Below are 17894 nucleotides of genomic sequence, written 5' to 3'. Positions count from 1 at the left end.
GTACCTATTTGTCTGTGTATGTTTCGCCCCCCCTTCTCTTTTTTTCTTTTTCTTTTGTGTTAAGTTGCTGTTGTTCTGTTCTTTTTTCTGTTCTGTTGTTCTAATAAAACACCTGTAAATAATTGAAAATATTAATCTTTTTTTTTAAGTTTCCTCTATAATTTACATTTGATTTATAATAAAATGAGGTCATATTGCTGTAAATTAATGATTTTTGAGTGTTTTCATAAAGACATGTTACACAGTTATAAAACTGTGATTACACAGGATCCCCCGTCACATTTTTGATGTAATATGCACTATTATTTAAATCAGAGGAATATTGTTCACTTTCTTGAAACACACTCCCACTCACAGGTGGCCCGGTGCTGCAGGTGGCTGAGATGTGGACAGCTCATTACAATCTTTGTAGCCACCCACAGGAGCAAAACAACATCAACAATGAACTCTAATGAGGCATGCTGGTGTCTCGTCAGCCTGCACAGTCCTGTGGAGAAAAAGAGAGTAGCTCCCTCACAAAATGCAATCCCTCCTGTGGGAGAAAAAAAAAATTAATATCCATTTTAGTTTCTCGATATATGATTGTGGTTAATTTGTGAAATCATACAAAACTATGATCAAGGGAGTTCTTTGTTTTGTTTTACACAGATGTGTGGAATACGGTGAAATAAATTCAAATGAGTTTACTGCGCTGCCCCACCAGGAAGTGTGATGAGAAAAATATTAAAATGACTCTGCTCACGTTGGGGACGGACAGTTACAGTCTGATAATCACCGCAGCCAATCAGCCTCTTCCAAGGGCAATTTGAGGAAGTTCCAAGAACTTCACATTTCAAACCCAAAAGGCCCAGGATTGAATGAAAGGACGAGGAGCAACTGGGAGAATCGGAGGCGATCCAGAGAGAGAGCGCGGCTACAGTTCAGTTACTCCGATGCTAGAGGAACACGCAACACAGTCTTGCTCGGGGCCTGTGTTGAAACTAAACCAGGGGTATAACACAATCTCCCGCTCTCAGAATGAGAGTTGTGGCTTTGGAAAACATGCCACTGTGAAGCTGACTGCGAGCTTGTTCAAACCCGGGGATTTGGACGGATCAATTATAGCTTAGGGAAGTTTGCTTCGTATAGAAATAACCAAATCCCCTGTGTGTTGGACGGCATCGACACAAACCCATAATTTTGTTGTTTGCCTCATTGTTCTGCGTCACTATCTGCGCGAGCGTCACTCTGACTCTTTCGACCGAAGGAAAACTCCAACAAACTGTCAGGCGTGTGCGCTTCAAGCATGTTCCACAAACCAATTTCCCTTTATCTTTAAGTCTGGAAGGAACGAACACACACACACACACACACACATTACATAATTGACACATCCATACTTTACATTTTTACTCCAATGTCACGCTACATCCCTTCCCTCTGGCTGGTGTCCACTAATTTCTGATGCAGAGCAGATGGAGGCCCTTGTGTGAGCAGAGCTTTGTCTGCCTTCACGGGCATAGCAGATTATAGTGTGCATGACGTGCATGATTGTGATAGTGGGTTTAGGAGACTGACCTCTGTGAGAAACAAACTGCACAGGTTATATATTTAATTTTGTTGCTGTGCTCCCTTGTAAATGAGGAGCCGAGAGCGGTTAGGCAGGAGACGGGAGGTGAGGCGTCTCCTCCACTTCCACACCGAGCGAGGGATGATCCCCTCCGGTCGGCGTTTCATTCTCATTTCCACACTTCTCACAAAGCAGCAGGCAGGTGCTCGGCTTGTTCAGATACTAAACTGTATCCGATCTGATCGGATACACATCCAGACACTTTACTCAATTCAGCCAGATCGAGAAAAAAAAACGACCTCTCACACATTGCATCCTGCTTCGCTGCTCGTAAACAGCCGTCACTCAACCTGGGGCTAATGAGCGATTTCTGCATGGGTTAGGGTTAGAAATAGAATGCAATAAATGAAAATAGCAAGTGCACAGCTATGCTGGCAATTGTGTGAGGCTGCACACCAAATTATCATATATGCAAATGACAATGCTAATATGCCAATGTCCGACAGTTACAATGTCTACCATCGTGAAGATCTTTTCTTATATATATACATAATGTATTATTCGAACATCTGTTTCAATCATGTGCAATGATATAAACAAGGGCAATTCTTGTTGCAGCTCATCGCCACATTTCTGTATCTATATACGTGAATATCCTGTAAATGTATTGAGTTTTATGTATGTCGACAAACTGTATCACAAACTAAATACTTTCTAAACATTTTATATTTGTTTGGGAAAGTGAGCATTAACAAAATAGCCTAGTGGTTTGATTTCCATCTTTTTTTATGACTAGATGCTTCAGTAGTCAGTAGTTTGTAATCAAGGTTTTTGTAGTGATTTTTCCACACTCGTCATAAAACCGTTTTTTGGCTGCGGCATCAAGGATTCAGTTAACCTTGCCGTTTCAAATCAGTCGACATTTAAACAATCAGTAATCTGCCTTTTCTTACAATGCAAAACCATTCAAGTGAACTCCAGACAGACATACAGTAATGTACAGTATGTGAAGCGAAACAACTCAAACACCACTGACCACCACAGGACACGCCGACAGTAGCTCAAACAAAAACTGATAACACCTCTATCTAACCTCTAGCACTGCACACTCTTTACGACCAAAAGTATGTGGACACCTCAAATTGTGGTTAGAACTTGTTCTACATGACGGCGAGACTTGGCTGCAGGAATTTGCTCCAATTCAACAACAAGATCCTCAGAGAGGTGTTGGATGGGATTGAGGTCAGTCAAGTTCTTTTTTAAACAGAAAACTCATAAAACTATCTGTGTTAAAAAGAACTGTCTAAAATATCATCTTCAGTGATTTAGTTTTTCACTCGCACGCGGCTGGGGGGACTTGTGAGAGACATACTGAAGAAAGAATTGTAATGATCCAAAGCATTAGAGAGATCCTCCTGATATTTCCCAATGACGCAACTCAGCAGCATATTTCCTTTGACCCTCACTGCTCTGCAAATGCCCACATCTGTCTAACTCCGCACCGTTGAGTTAACGTCGATGACGTCTCATACGGAGAAAGCTCCGTCAAAGAGTCACAGAGGACATAGGCGGCGTCTTCACGGGACTGAAGGACTAATTATGAGAAGTAAACTGATCTCCATGTGTAAAATACTGCCCCCTTCACACTGCCCCTCTGCAGCCGCAGGCAGCGGCAGTGACGGCAGCTGCAGTGAAAGACAAAAGACTTCACATCATGTTCTTTTACACTAACGTCGGGAGAAAAAAACACCATTAATCCTGAATGCTCCACTCTCACTAATCTACCACAGTATTTTTCTAAATCTCAGCACATTTCTGATATATGAATGCATGGTCCACAGTTGTCATTTTTGACCTTTTCAAGAATGATCATAAAGAATCAGCTGAGGTAGAAAAAAAACAACCCTTTGGGGTGGAGAGAGAGCTGCATCTCCCTGAGACAAGCGGCTCTGCATTACAGCAGGAAGTTGACAGAAACCGCAGGAGGGATTTTCACTTTGCCCACAGCAACATTGCCACCACCTGGTAGCTTTCATACATGCTGCGTCCACATGAAGTGAAGATGTTCCTCCTCTTTCGGTCTCCATTACAGTGGATTCACATGACCGACCGACCGACCCTTCGAAACACCCGTCACTGCCTCCACGTGATGAGGCGGCAGAGTCGGGGAAAACGAATGAAAGAACATCAAACGCTCAAAAGGCAAATGTATTAAATAATTGATAACAGCCAATGAAAAAAATCCTGTTTCTTTCCGTTAACCTTTCACCTATGTAACAACTCCACAAATAGAAAAAAAAAGAAGATTATCTCCAAAGAATGCAGAGCGTCTCTGATCTATCAGAGTCTCGATACTGATGTATTATTAAGATACGGTCTTCAACAGTCCAGAATAAAAGGCAGGTTAAAGCGCCCTCCACTGATTTTGCATAACTTTGATCAGTGTGAGAAGTACAACTGAGAAGTACAGTGAGAAGTACAACGGATCAATCTTTTTCTTCCTTTGAGTCAAAATCTCTGGGAAAAATATATAACTGCACTGATAATGCCTCCGACAGCCTTTTGACAATCTGCTTGAGGTCTCCTCTTCAACACCTGATGAAACCACTCGGAGTCGGAGGGTGGTGGTCATTCTGACCAAAAATCCTCCGCTCAGCCAAGACAAAAGAATCCTGTCGACGAAGGAACAAAAGCGGGTGAAGAAGTGGAGTGATAGAAAAAGAGATAAAACAGAATTGAACCTTCACACGGTGGAGAGAGCTCCGGAGGACTCGAGATGCTCCCGGGACGATGTGCAGTTTGTCTTCGCTCCACTAGATCAGTCAGTAACGATACCAGCCTACTCATTGATACTACCAGACATTTGACTCGTGGCTATTTGTTACATTTATTCGTTTGATTTTAACGGTTGGTTTCTGCTTTGGACAGTAGCCTGGCTGCTGACGTCGAGTCAGCCATGATGAATTTGCCACCATCACTTGGTTAGACATTCGCAGGAATAGAGAATTCACTGCACAAAATCAAAGGTGCGCGGCTAACAGCTGTTTTCAACGACAGCTACAGAGCATGACAATGAGCTCAAGGAGAAACTTTGAAGATAAAAGCTACAGCCGACACACAGATGGGAGGAAACTTTCTCTGCATCAGCTGAGATAAGGAGGGAGGATGCGGATCCTCTCGTTGTTTTTAACAGAGTTGGGCAAAACATTGCTTGTTAGAGCAGACCTGTGCGCTCCAAACTTGACATTTCAAAATCCGGAGGCTGCGCGCTGGAGTGCCTTTCACAGAGTCGGGGGCCTACAGGCGACACCGGTGACGTGGGTTTCAGCCAATTAGGACTCGTGAGCGAGCGTCTGTACCTGTCGTTCAGGGCAGGTGAAAGTGGGAGTCTCACAACTCACAAGTCTGAAACGAGACAGCGGGGGATTAAAGAACATGTGCTGAACATCAAATTTGCTCTAATATGAGTCGACAGCTCTGAATCCGTTATCGCCACTTTGATACTCAAAATTAAATTTCAAAGCAGGTTTTTTCCGACGAGCCGCTCCGAGTTCAGACTGCAGTTATTAGCTACCACTATCATTCATTAGCACTTCTCTGTGCAGGTAAACAACTCCGAGGGCTCAAAGGCACATCAAACTCAACGTATTACCAAGTTGGACGTTTCTTTCTGGAGATAACTGTGGGCATGCCGTGGGCTTTTTCGCTTTCCCCTTCACATCAAACGCTCAGACTGTGCTCGCGATATACATATTCACACGGCCGATACTCGTGGTTCCCGGAGAAGAGGGAGCCGGGCGCCGTTTAACGATGCTGAGCATATCTGCACTGTGAGTCCGAGGGGGGCAGCGCCGACCGGGCGGACATCAGAGTTGTGACGCAGAAACCGTTTGACATGACCGCTGATCTGATGTGGTTGTGAACCGGGATGGAGCCGAGGCCTCTGATCTATAGTCGGTGTTCAAGGTCTTTTAGACAAATAATCCAGTTATCTCACATATAGCCACTAAAATCTCACTTATCTAAGTGGGAGACGTAATCCTAATTACACAAACGTTAAAGTTATTTTCCATGACATTTCCTCCACTCAACACATTCCTCATTTCTCCACTGGTAGGATATGACAATTTTTTGTAAACAAAATATTTAAAAAAGACCAATTAGCTAGTCCTAGTTTCACTGTACGTCATATTCTCAGAAATGAGGGTGGTGTTTGTTTATGGGATGTTGCTCCAGACAGTGAGTTAGGTTGAGTCGAAGGTTGTGGGGCCGTGGCGTTGAGCTCGGCAGCTCTGTCGTGAGGGGAAATCGCAGCTTTAATGAGTGTGGACAGGTACACACAGACATTTGTGCCAAACCAGTGAGTGTTGAACGCTCTACCTCAGCTTCTCTGCATCAGTCTGAGGTGGAAGTGTGGAGGAGGAGGAAGTATTCAACAAGATGAAAGAAGCAGATTCACAGCAGAGTTAACCGGAGATATTTCTAAGGGCATTTGATGTGGGACCTCAGTGAGGCAGAGACAAATCTTTACACAAAGGTAGCAGCCAATTTTGGTGTTGCATGACAAATTAGTAGCTCTACAACCAAGACTGTATATAAAATGGACGTAGTCAACGTGTCTGGAAAGTGAAGCCAATGCGAAAGTGCCTAAAACCTCAAAACCTTTGGAATGACCAGCAGAGGGCGACTCCACTGGTTCCAATTGAAGTCAGTTTCCGTAGAAGTCCCTATGACTGGATACAGTGTGATTGACAGCTGGTACCAGCCAGTGGGGGCAGGTTGCAGGTGTAGGTGCAGCTCTAAGTCAGACCCCCCACCCCACCTGCAAATATGGTTACTGGTTTAAAAAAAAAAACATGAAGGCGTCGGCCAAAATGCTAAACTTGAGGCTTCAAACCAGTGGGTGACGTCACTGTGGGTTGCCACTTGGGAGATACTCAAATGAAGACGTTTTACCATGGGACATGCACACAAAGCAGGCATTGATGCCATCACTGCAGAGACGGGCTGGTTGGTTAACACGAGATCACAAGGACACTCATCTGCAGACGTTCAGTTGTCACACTCTCAATCTCCTTGTAAACTCAGTGGGTTTAACAATAAGCCTCTTCTTATCAAGTGTGGCTTATCAGTAGCTCTGGTTGATTCCATGCTCTTGTGATCTACTGATGTTTCCAACATCCACACTTAAGAAACTCTGGGCTAAATATATACCCTCCCTTTGTGGTATAAATTGGTGGCAAGGCACCAGCATGCTCAAGCATCTCAGCATCGCTGATTTGCAGTGCAGAGGTTCAAACGTTGCTCTGCTCATTAGCTTTTACACCGTCAAAACATCCCTGACCTCCGTGTACTTTAGCCAAAGTGTGCCGCAATAAGTTATAGGAATAACCTCTAAGAACCACAAATACGTAGCGTCGTGTTGGTGGGGTAAAACTGGATCCATTGAAACAAGCAAAACAAAATCCTCCCACAGTTGTTAACATATTGTGGTCATACGCAGCGCGTCGAACCAACGTGAACTCTCGTTTTCTCATCGCAACACTGAAAACCGTCAGTCCCATCAGAGCACGGCATGCCCTGCATGTTAAAGAGAAGCACCCCGGAGAAAAGGTTATTTTTCATCACCACGGGAGCGCCTGCAATAACTAGTGATGCAAATTTATACGGACTCGGAGCGTGCCAGATTCTACTCAGGATTGCTCTCACTGCATCACAGTGCTGCCGTGCAGTGAGTGATAAGGAGCGGGATTTGGAGATGGAACAGGATAATATTTACAGTCACACTGAGCTGTATAACAAGGCTTAAACATTTGTCAGCTCAGGTACTTTAAGTTGCAGCGAGGTGACAGTTTTGTGCAGATTAGACTGTGAAATTTTATTTGCTATACGATTGTGAGTTCACTCTAAGTTTTCAATTTGTGCGTAGTGCTGTGGGCGTAGGCTGCTATCTCGTCCCGGCCTCCCTCTCATCCTCTCTCCGTTCCCGCTTCTGCCCTGTGGTGTATCGTGAGCATTTGGGGAAGCAGCTCGACATGCGTCTGCAGAGAGCAGCTGAACAGTGTAACTCAGTGGGTTTATGGCTGGCACACAGTGAAAAAGAGGCCAGCAGTGCTGGGCAGGGTACGGCAGATATGCCGAGTCAGCAGACAGTCAGGGTTTAATGTTGCAGAAAAGACAACGTGGACTTGAAGCTGGAAGCTGCTCTCAAGGTGCATCGGTTTATTAATAACATTTTTCATCGCAGCAGCGTCGAGCGTGATTTCGTTTTTCTGTCCAGCTACTGGTTCATACCTGTGTTTGTTAACCTGCAAGGAACTCGAATTTAGTCCTCCTGTAAATCCCGCTGTTGTTCATACACACTCTCCCGTCGGCTCTGTGTGTGCACAGACGATCGTGCAGTGACAAATTTAGCTGCTTTTAAAGTGGTGGAGATGAGTCACTATTAAATCCGGGAGATGTGTCCGTTGAGCGCAATGTATTCAGCTTATGTGCATCCACTACTTTATTTTGTATATTTTGCAATAACCTCACTTTTCTCTGTGTGTGTGTGTGTGTGTGTGTGTGTGAGGGAGAGAGACAAAGAGAGAAGGAGATTAAGAGAAAGAGAGTGAGAGGAGGCAGAAGAAGTTGAAAGTGCGAGATATTCCTACGATCCTTTGAAACAATGCAGCAGTGTATGAAATGTCCTAGAAACAGCAAAGCACTTCATCTATAATGAATCCAGGAGATACAATAAAACACACTGAGTTTGGTGATGTGCTCTCAAGCTACAGAGGACATTTTCGTGGGACGGGGGAGGATGCAGCAAGTCAAGTTGGAATTAGTGTTGAAAAGTGAAGCATTATGTTGTGCATTGTGATCAGAGAAACACAAATACCGAGATACAAAAATAAACTTGTGTTATAAAGAGCTTACCATATACTTGCAAAGTTTTGAAAAAAGTCTGACATTTAGCTTATGAATGTTTAATGAATCTTAATCAGATGGCAGTGTCATTATCACTTGTGTCTAGACTGAAATTACTCAAATCTATATAAGATGCCATGAAATTTGGTACAGACATTCATGGTTCCCAATGGGTGATCCTACTGATTGAAGATCTAGGACTTTTAGATGGATTGAATTTGGTAAACACATTTGCGTCACTCTAAGGATGAGTCATCAATAGCTGTTTTCAGACATGAACTCTGGAAAAAGTTGGGTCCGGACATGTCAACTTTCACATGGCAGACGCCAAACGCATAATGGAAAATAATATGTCAAATCTGATTATAGCAGTCCAGTCTTGACGTGTTATCACCTATCTCACTTTTTCACACTATAAAACTCCCAGTTACAGTGTGTGAGGAGCTTCATCGTGACCGACCAGCCGCGAAGCTCATCATCCTCTAAATACAACATCTCCAGTCCAGCCAGGACACTCCTCCTGTCAGTCAGCGAGAACAAGTTGATCTTGTGTCTAAGTGCAGACGCGTCGATGCTGAGAGCAAACGCTGAACTAACACAGTCGGTGATCTCCCATTGGTTTATTGATCGTCCTGAGGGAAACTGTGCTAATGAGGATACATGTGATCCCTGTGCCATGAAGACCTAAGGAGCATATGCAACGGAAATCAAAAAGAAATTACACACAGCAATGCACTACATTTAACATAGATATGTCGCAACAAAATGTTACCTTAAATTGGAACCAAATATTTACAGCAGCTCATAGAGCATCAGACCGCTCAGACCGGCCCGGAGCTGTCGCTGTGAGTTGGGGGGAAGTGACTGACAGACGTGCGAGGTCCACCGCTCGCAGCTCCACCGGGGGTTCTCAAATCCGATATAGGGATTAGAAAGGGAGGACAATCTAAATTAGGCCTGTATCGACTCTGACCGAGTGATTTTTCAGTGCTGCTGGAGATACCCAGGGACCGGGATCAATACTGTAAGATCATACACTGTAAACCAGTGTGAGGGATGTATTAGGCCAATTCAGCAGCGGCCATAGATATTATTACATATTTAATGTATCTGATTGGACTTTCGCCAAGTGATGGGGAAAAAAAATCTCTGTTTGCTCTCATGAGATTAGCTTCCACACACACCTGCACTGAAAATGACTCAATTAAAGAAGCACTTAGAAGAGTCTCTCTCACTGTGAATTATGTTACTATTAGGTTCGATGGCCGGCAGCCGGGGAGGCTAATAGGGATGAGAACACTGGCGATGAGCCAGAACCTTGACCTCCCTGAGCGGAGACAAGGGAGTGACACTACACACGGGGGGACAATGACGATGTTCAGACATGTAGGCCCCTGTGGGGCCACACCGCGGGACAACCTTCCAATGTGACCGTCCTCACATCACTGAGGTCAACTGGGGCAGAAAGGTGACAGAAAGAGGCTGCGGTGTCGGGGCACAGCCGTTTGAGGAGAATAAGGAGCGGAGCCCGAGTTTGCAGGGATTCGTGAAAATGCAGTAGCGGGTGAACACAAGCTCTAATGAACCCTAATGATTTCTTCCAGTGCCGCCCACAAGCACTTTGAGGTGGAGAAGTAGGACAAATTGTTGGTAAGAATTAAAGGAAAGATAAAGGATTGAATTCCACCAGCAACGAACGAGGAGGCTAAACAAAGAAAGTCAAGATGAAGTGAATAATGCATGGAATTCTCAGCAACAGCGGGTTCACTTGTCATTTGCTTGGGGCAGAATTCTGTCGTAGCTAAACTGCACAGATGAAAAACTGCTGTTAGGACAAGAGGACGGTCTTGTTACCGTTTTGCTTAGTACATATTCTCTCGCTCTCTGAGGTAGGAGGAGGTTTCATCTCCACATACAGATCTATAATTATACTAACAGCCTTCGCTCTTCACTTCGTAACTTCATCTTCTCCAAAACAAAGCCTTTTCCTCTTTTCATAGTAACTCCGCATAAAAAAAACAAAAAAACAATATCAGCACAATACATCAAAACACAGCAGCAGCAGCCGAGCTGGAACTGTGATTAGCATATCTGTGTTTTGCATCTTTTGCTTGTGCAAACACTCTGACAACTAAACTGTTCATCAAACAGAATTTGCATGAGAGAGCGAGTATGCACGCTGCCCACAAAGACTTTCTGTTAAAACAGATACGGCATCATTTATTTATCTATTTTCATTAAATATAGACGTTTGAAATGTCCCTCTAACATTAGTAAATACTGTACGGCAGTGGTACCAACGCCGGAGGTCGCAAGACAAATCTGAAGAGATCCTGAGATGATTAAGAAGATTAAAATATATTTAAGTGAAACAAACTGTGGGGTTTTTTTTTCCTTTTCTCTAATGCTTATTTTTTTCCATTGCGAAAATCTGGGAAGTTTTCCTCTTGAAAACCGCCTGGGAAGGGAACATGAGAGGGCTCGTCCTGCTCTCAGCTCAGGGTCTAATTGTAAAGCTGTTTTTAGACATGAACGTGTTGGGAAATTATCCGGAAAAATGGGTCCGGACATTCATATTTCATATTTGAAGAACGCAGCAGGAGACTGTCTGAGTCAGACGCGGTCACAGAAAGCAGGGACATTTCCAGAACACTCAGGCAAGGGTTGGCACCTGCAGCGCCCACGCGCTCGCTGTGAGAACGCAAATGTCCACACGTTTCACAAGACATATTTTTGGGACCAAGTGAGCCCATGTGAGCAGGGTAATCTCTGGAAGATTCACAGCGAGTGGGCGCTCTACCAAGCGACACCTAGGTAGTTCCAGAAAAAGTCCTGGTAATTGCCTACTGTTGTGAACATGTTTGACCCGAACAATCCCCTGATCCGTTCTTGATTTGTGAACAGCAAACTCGGGACCCAATTTTTCCGGACATCATATCTGAAAACAGATTATGTGTCACTTTAAAGGGTCATGAGCCAAAATTGGTTTAAAACCATCAATGAAGAAGACAATTCATTTTACATATCTTCATGATTTAAATAGCTTGTTCCTCATTAAACTCAAATCTTACTATTCCACTATACATATATGATACATTTTCAGAGTCCTAAAGACTGCCATGCTTTTATTCTGGCCTGGGTCAGCTGTCATCCATGATGCAAGGTGATACGACTCTTCAACACTGCCACACCCTCTTCTCGTTTTACCTTTCCTTTATGCTGTGTGTGATACCCCCCAGATAAACTGACCCAGTCACAAATACAGTACTGTGAAGCATCCGTCAGCAGCAGATCAGCAAAACTCCAAAAACTCTCATTTAGTAAAGACGCATAGAGCGTTCTGCCCGTTTGGAACAGAATATAAATCAGGGCCCTGCAACTTTTCAGCAGTAACATAACATGCTCTCATCATCAGAGTATTTAGCCCACGGATATATTCACACAAAGCGCATTATTTATAAAAGGGTGCTCTTATGCAAAGAGGGAGAGAATACTGGTAGGACAAGTGGAAACACGCCGCAATGGCCCAAAACATTTCCATTAGGAGACACGAGCTGCAAATTGAGAAATGATACCAACTCAAAAAACACTTTTAGAAGGCAAAACACATACAACAACAAAGCAATTTGTTGTTTTTACGTGTCGCAGGAAGCCAAAACTCGAATGCGTCAACAAACAGCAACACGCCCCAAATACAAAACCCTAAAAAAGACAACCTCAGCTCCCTTTAGAGGCTTGGGGAACTTCTGTTGTCACAAGTTTGCCCAAGTCGGCCACCGCTGGTGAAAAAGCTCAGCAGAGACGACAACGATTCCACTGCGCCAGATTTGAATCAAACGGGCGAAAAACGAATCCGACCGGATGAAATCCTGCATCACACATTGTGAAGAAGAGTGTCGAGGAACACGGAAGAGAATAACTGGTGTGTTTGCATTGCTGGCTACAAAAAGTGCCGTCTAGGCTGCGTTTGTTGCTAATGACGCATGTGTTGAAACCCCGTTCAGACGCTTCTCTCTCCAGGTGGTAATGAGGCGAAAAGCTGTCAAATTACAAGATGCAAAAAGATATTTAATTTATCTGCCCCCGGACCCTCCTCATTATTCATCGTAACGCTGTTATGAAGGATCGCTTTGCATTTATGGTCGAGTGGAGGGATCAAAGGCATTGACTAAGTTCTCGCCGCACGACTCCATGAGCGGAGACACCAACCAGGCTGGATGAGGGAGGATGCAGCTGACACCGTCGTTCTGCAGGCGAGTCAATCTCCCCCGGTCTTTATTCCTGGGAGAAGTGTGTTTTCTGACCCTGTGCATTACACATGAAGACATCGCTGTGGAGTACGCAGCATTCCGCGGCGGTGTTCAATGTTTCTGAGCCCCTTAAAAAATCTTGATAAATTCAATTTTCAATAATTTAGCAATCAGCCAGAGCTCTGAGAGCGTCTCTGACCGTGTCTCACCCTGTTAGACTCGAACTCAGTGATACCGAGCACCTGCATTACAAATAAATCTCAGATCATTATTGGCGCGATCTTAGGATGAATTATATCTAGATGTACTGTAGACTTTAGAAATTCATCAAATGGCTAAAAACTTGTTATTAACACTGTGTAATTAAGATCAAAACGCGACCACCACCACCGCAGAGCTTGTCCCTCATTCTGTGCTTAAAATACAATATACTACACGTTAATGCGTCCAACCTCCTCCCCTGAAACTTACTGCAGTGACAGAGATATCAACTGCAATCACAATCACAAAATCTATGAAGGATGAAAAAAAACAAACATGCAATGGTCTTGCACATCACAGAGATCCTTCACTTACTGAAGAAAAATGACAGCCCCACGATTCTGACACTGTGACCTTGTTGTACCTTACGAAGAGGTTTGTTGTCTCGCTCAGCGTCAGCTAAATTAAAATGGCAACAAGATTGAAGAGAAACGCTGAGGGTGGAGATCAGTTACGCTGACATGTGGTGGGACACGCAGCCGGCTAATGATTTGTCAGCGAGCAGGAAGGGGTGTAATTGTGGGCCACTCACTGGCTTGCATGAGCTGTCCCTGGCGTCCAAACACCTGGGAGAAGGTGGCGTGGCTGCAGGTGATGGTGTCCTCCATGGCTGTCCCACTGGCCCCCGCTGAGGAGGGAAAGAGAGGAGGAAGGGAGGGAAGGCGGTGGCGATGGAAGGTCAGCATCACAACACTGCGTCACATCGAGATGGGGGAAAAACATGAGAGAGGAAAAAGGGGGGAAAATGAAAAGAGAGGAGAAGGGAAGAGGGAGGCTTACCTTCAGCTGTGGAAGCTGGTGTGTGATCTCTGGTGATGGCTGTTCTCCTCTGGACTCGTCCTCCTGCTGCTGCTGCTGCTGCTGCTGCTGCTGCTGCTGCTGCTGCTGAGGAGCAAAACACAGCCCCGTGCTGCTCGCACCGATACGAGCAGAACTGCTCGCCGCACAGATAATGGGAGGGGGGTGTGCCTGCCTGCCTTCCTGCCTGCTTAACAGCATGTAAGTGTGTGAGCGTGAGAGAAAGTTCTCTCAGTGTGTGCCTGCGAGAGCATTTTAGCGTGCCAGTGTGAGGGAGAGTAACAGAGGGCTGGTAAAGCAAGTTGCCGAGCTGGAGGCACAGTTGCTGTGCCAGCTTTCTGATCGTGTGCTTCGTCTGTACTGGCTGACAATCCTCACGCGGCTCCCGACGGGCTGGGTTGAACGGGAGAGCAAAGAATGGGGAGTGCGGCATATATATATATATATGGGAGGTAAAAGTCAATCCTCAGTGCGAGTAGACAGCAGCGTCTGTCCTGTGGGCACAGAGCAGGACTGTTGTTTTTCTGGTCTGTGTGAATATGCCCCCTTTTTCTCTGCTCCCTCTCCCTCCTCCCCTCTCCACAACCCTCATTTGCTGGGCCTTAGCAGTGACATCTCTGTTTCCCTCCCTCTCTCTCTCTCTCTCGCTCTCCTGTTCCCCCCTCACATCTCTTACTCTCACCCCACCCCATGCAAATCCCCCTCGATCCATCTTAAAGCTCAGGCCACTGCTGGGAAACAGATTCTCTGGCAAACTCAAGTGCTTCATCTTCCCCCAGCGCGAAAGTGCAGGGGGTTGTGTAGAAAAGTAGGGCTGGTACGACTGCTGGTTTCCAGAGGCATCGGGTTGAAAAGGAACCGAAGAAAAGCACTGAGTATAAAATTAAAATTAGCTCCATTGAAATAATAACTCGTATAACTTCTTCTGCCTCTGCCTCCTCTGTGTAGTGTCGTAGCTTTTATGAAGAGGTGCGCGGTGAAAAATTGTATTCACACCGTCGTCACACTGCAGCAAAAAATGTTAAAAAATTAACAGAAGCGTTAGATGAAATTATGTTACGGGATTTTGGACTATAACTGTGCCTCTGAGCATTCATTGTGCAGCAGTTGGCATGGAGACCTCCACCACATAAAAAACTCCAACATATCATCACTCTCAGGCCACCCCCTGCACTAACTACACTAACCAAAACCTGGGTTTAAACAGCCAATTTCCTCCAAAGCAAAAAAAGGAAAAATAAAAAAGGAACTTTGCCAGGAAGCCCATTGTCAAGGAGCCATCCCTCACACCGCTGCTCCACAGGGCGAGCCCACCAGAGACGTGACCGCGGCGCTCACATCCTCGCATCACATCCTCCTGTTTTGAAAGGAAGCAGCAGGATGCTCTGTGGGCAACGGTGGGAGCCGGCACGGAAGGCGCGGCCAGAGCCGGGACTTACTGTAGGCAGGTGGTTGAACAGGTTAATATATAATGGCAAGACACGAAAACCAGCAAGAAAGTAAATAACTTGTTTGTTTACAAGCGCACGTTCACAAACTCACAGACAGAATCGGCAGCAGCAGCAGCTACAACTAACAGCATGTGGCTACATCCAAGAACAATCTTAAGAAATCTGAAATATCCTACGGTCGGACTGAACACTGGAATTTCTGAAACAATGAAAAGACTCGAAGAAGCCACTTCACTTTCAAGTCTGACAGACTAATGCCTGGCAGGATAAATCTCCGCCCCGTCTTCATCGACTTTAATGCCATTCTCTTTGAACAGGAAGCAGGGGCAGAGAGGGCTTTTTCAGGAGCCTGCATATTGTCATGTATGAGCAGCTGTCAACCCCCCCTCCCCCCCACTGCGTCTCCTGTCCATATTTCTCTGGAAGGCGAATAACTGTTTAGCTAAACACCAGCAAATAATCTGATCCAGATTCCTCGTTTTTTAAGCAGATATTTTATTTACGCATTACCTTTTGTTTTTAAAAACTCACTCACAATTTAAAGCTAGAACCATCCTGTTTATACACCGGACATAACGATTATGTTGATTTATCAATAAGTTGCATTTCCTATATACCGAATCCAGTGAAATATTTTGTGATGCGTGTTTTCTGTTTAGCGCATGGCAGCCCAAAGTTTCCGAGTATTTTTCACAAATGGATAATTGGATTGAACCTTGTGCATGTGGCTATTGAGCGTATATACATCGCCTGATGTAGCCTTGGTGCTCTGTCACATCTTAAGGCAGTTTGTTTTGGAAGGCCGGGGCACAGAGCTGCATGGAATTGCATTTTTATGAATAGGGCAGAAGCAGCGTACACAGCAATCAAGAGAGAGTGCAGCGATATTTCACCCTGACGGCACGAGTTTAGTGCAGCACTCGTCTAAGTGCCCACCCCTCCACCCACACCCACACCCACACACCCACACCCACACAGAGCTGAGCGACCTATAAAATACATGCAGCCATAAACTGTACCATCATGGCACTGGGGCAAATAAACACACCTCCCCCATCCCCACTGTATAAAGAAAATCCAAAACACAGATTGTATTACATTCATAAGCCCATCCATCAACATGATAACCACGCGCGTCATGTGAGGAGCCAGTCCATGAGACCTCAGTCATCCGAGTTTGTTTCTAATGCTTGAAGCACGATTCACAACCTTAGTCCGTTGGGGTCGATCGCTGATTAAAGGTGCGAACATGTGATGGATAAAGTCTGGAGATATATATATATATCTATCTATATATATATATATGTATCTATATCTATATTCCTTGCAAATGCACACGGGCCAGATGAGTTATTCATAGCGACACACGACTATCAGAGATGTATGGAGATGCTTTGCTTTTTTTTCTGTTCAGGTTGATAACCCCCTTTTTTTCTCTGACGTTCCAGAAACAAACAGTTATATAATTAATTGTATTGTTTCTGGCAGCGATGCAGGTTTATTTTTAAAAACTGCTGGGGTTGATTCTTTGAATATTTATGAATCTCTCAAATGTTATTCTATTTGGTCTACAAATGCTGCAAACAAAAATATATTTTTAAAAAACATCTCGGAAGAGGGAAGTTAACTGCATCAGAGTTGGAAGAAAGTGAGAAATGAATTATTAAAAAATTCTCTATGCAACTGATATGGAAATGAGGATTACGATTTAGTTTTGTTTTTGTCATTTCTTCAAGTATGAACTTTTTGATAAACATTAGCTTTTTGTCTGGTTTTGAGTGATTGTGCCGATTTCTGGATTGTTTTTTAATTTATTTTTGCTGTTGCCTCTTTCATATATGCTACTGCCATAAAGAGTAACAAAAATGTAGCGACGTAAATTTAAAAAAAAAACGACATTCGCTGTAAATAAATCCTATAAAATTAAAAACGGAAGAAAGCCAGCCTCATATGACTAGATTTACACAAAGCTCAAAATTCCTCATGATTTACTTGTTCCCTTCTTGTGTCGAGCTGCACAAAGTGCAGCGCTGCATAGCAGAGTTAAGAGTTTAAGGTGCTGTATGACTCACAAATCAACCTCCCTGTCAAGTGCACTGCTCCCAAAATAGACACAGATCTCTCGACGATGGCCGTGGCTGCCCAGCAGCAGCTCGGTAACCTGCGGAGTAAAAGCATCAACTTATTACTTATCACTTGATTTATGTCGAGTACTATTCCTTTTCAAACTCAAAAAAAAAAAATGATGACTAAAATTTCCTTTTCATAGTCTGCCAGGTCCCCAACGGGGTGTTGAGGACAGAAGGCAATCGGCGAATGTAATCTGGAAATCTTTTATGACAATTGCAAAGGCTGGGACATCCATTGTTTAAAAATTTAAAAATTAAAAAGGTCTGCATGGAGTCAGACCGACTTAGGAGTGCAGTCAATCACATTCTTTCTCGCTTCGAGTAATTCTTGAGTTTAACAGTAAAATTTTATAATGCACGGCACATTAAATCATTAAAACATGAAATATCCTCAACTATAAAAGGATGAAAATCTAGCGGGTGAAAACGGTTCTTCAAATCCTTAACATAGATCAATATTAAAGGACCATTTAACATCCACCCTGTGTTCAAACTCACACGCTGTAGAACTGGGTAAAGTCTGGAGCAAAAACAATAAAAGCTTTAC

At 44.2% G+C, this 17894-nt stretch overlaps 1 protein-coding gene across 3 annotated transcripts in view; it reads right to left on the bottom strand.

Annotated features, from left to right (window-relative positions):
- Positions 1–14364, bottom strand: part of kaznb (kazrin, periplakin interacting protein b) — a 90708-nt gene extending 76344 nt beyond the window's left edge. For 2 of the 3 annotated variants that reach the window (XM_035631243.2, XM_035631245.2), the window contains exons 1-2: positions 13750–14364; positions 13502–13597 (exon numbers count right to left, since the gene is read on the bottom strand). In XM_035631243.2, the coding sequence (XP_035487136.2) occupies positions 13502–13597; positions 13750–14200 (547 nt within the window). In that variant the 5' untranslated portion in view covers positions 14201–14364. The remainder of the gene's footprint in view (positions 1–13501; positions 13598–13749) is intronic. The other variant, XM_035631244.2, reaches the window with a different exon arrangement.
- Between the last annotated feature and the right edge of the window lie 3530 nt (positions 14365–17894).

This window comes from Scophthalmus maximus, chromosome 6, assembly GCF_022379125.1.
Source record: "Scophthalmus maximus strain ysfricsl-2021 chromosome 6, ASM2237912v1, whole genome shotgun sequence".
NCBI lineage: Eukaryota > Metazoa > Chordata > Actinopteri > Pleuronectiformes > Scophthalmidae > Scophthalmus > Scophthalmus maximus.
This window is presented reverse-complemented; position numbering and strand designations above follow the sequence as displayed.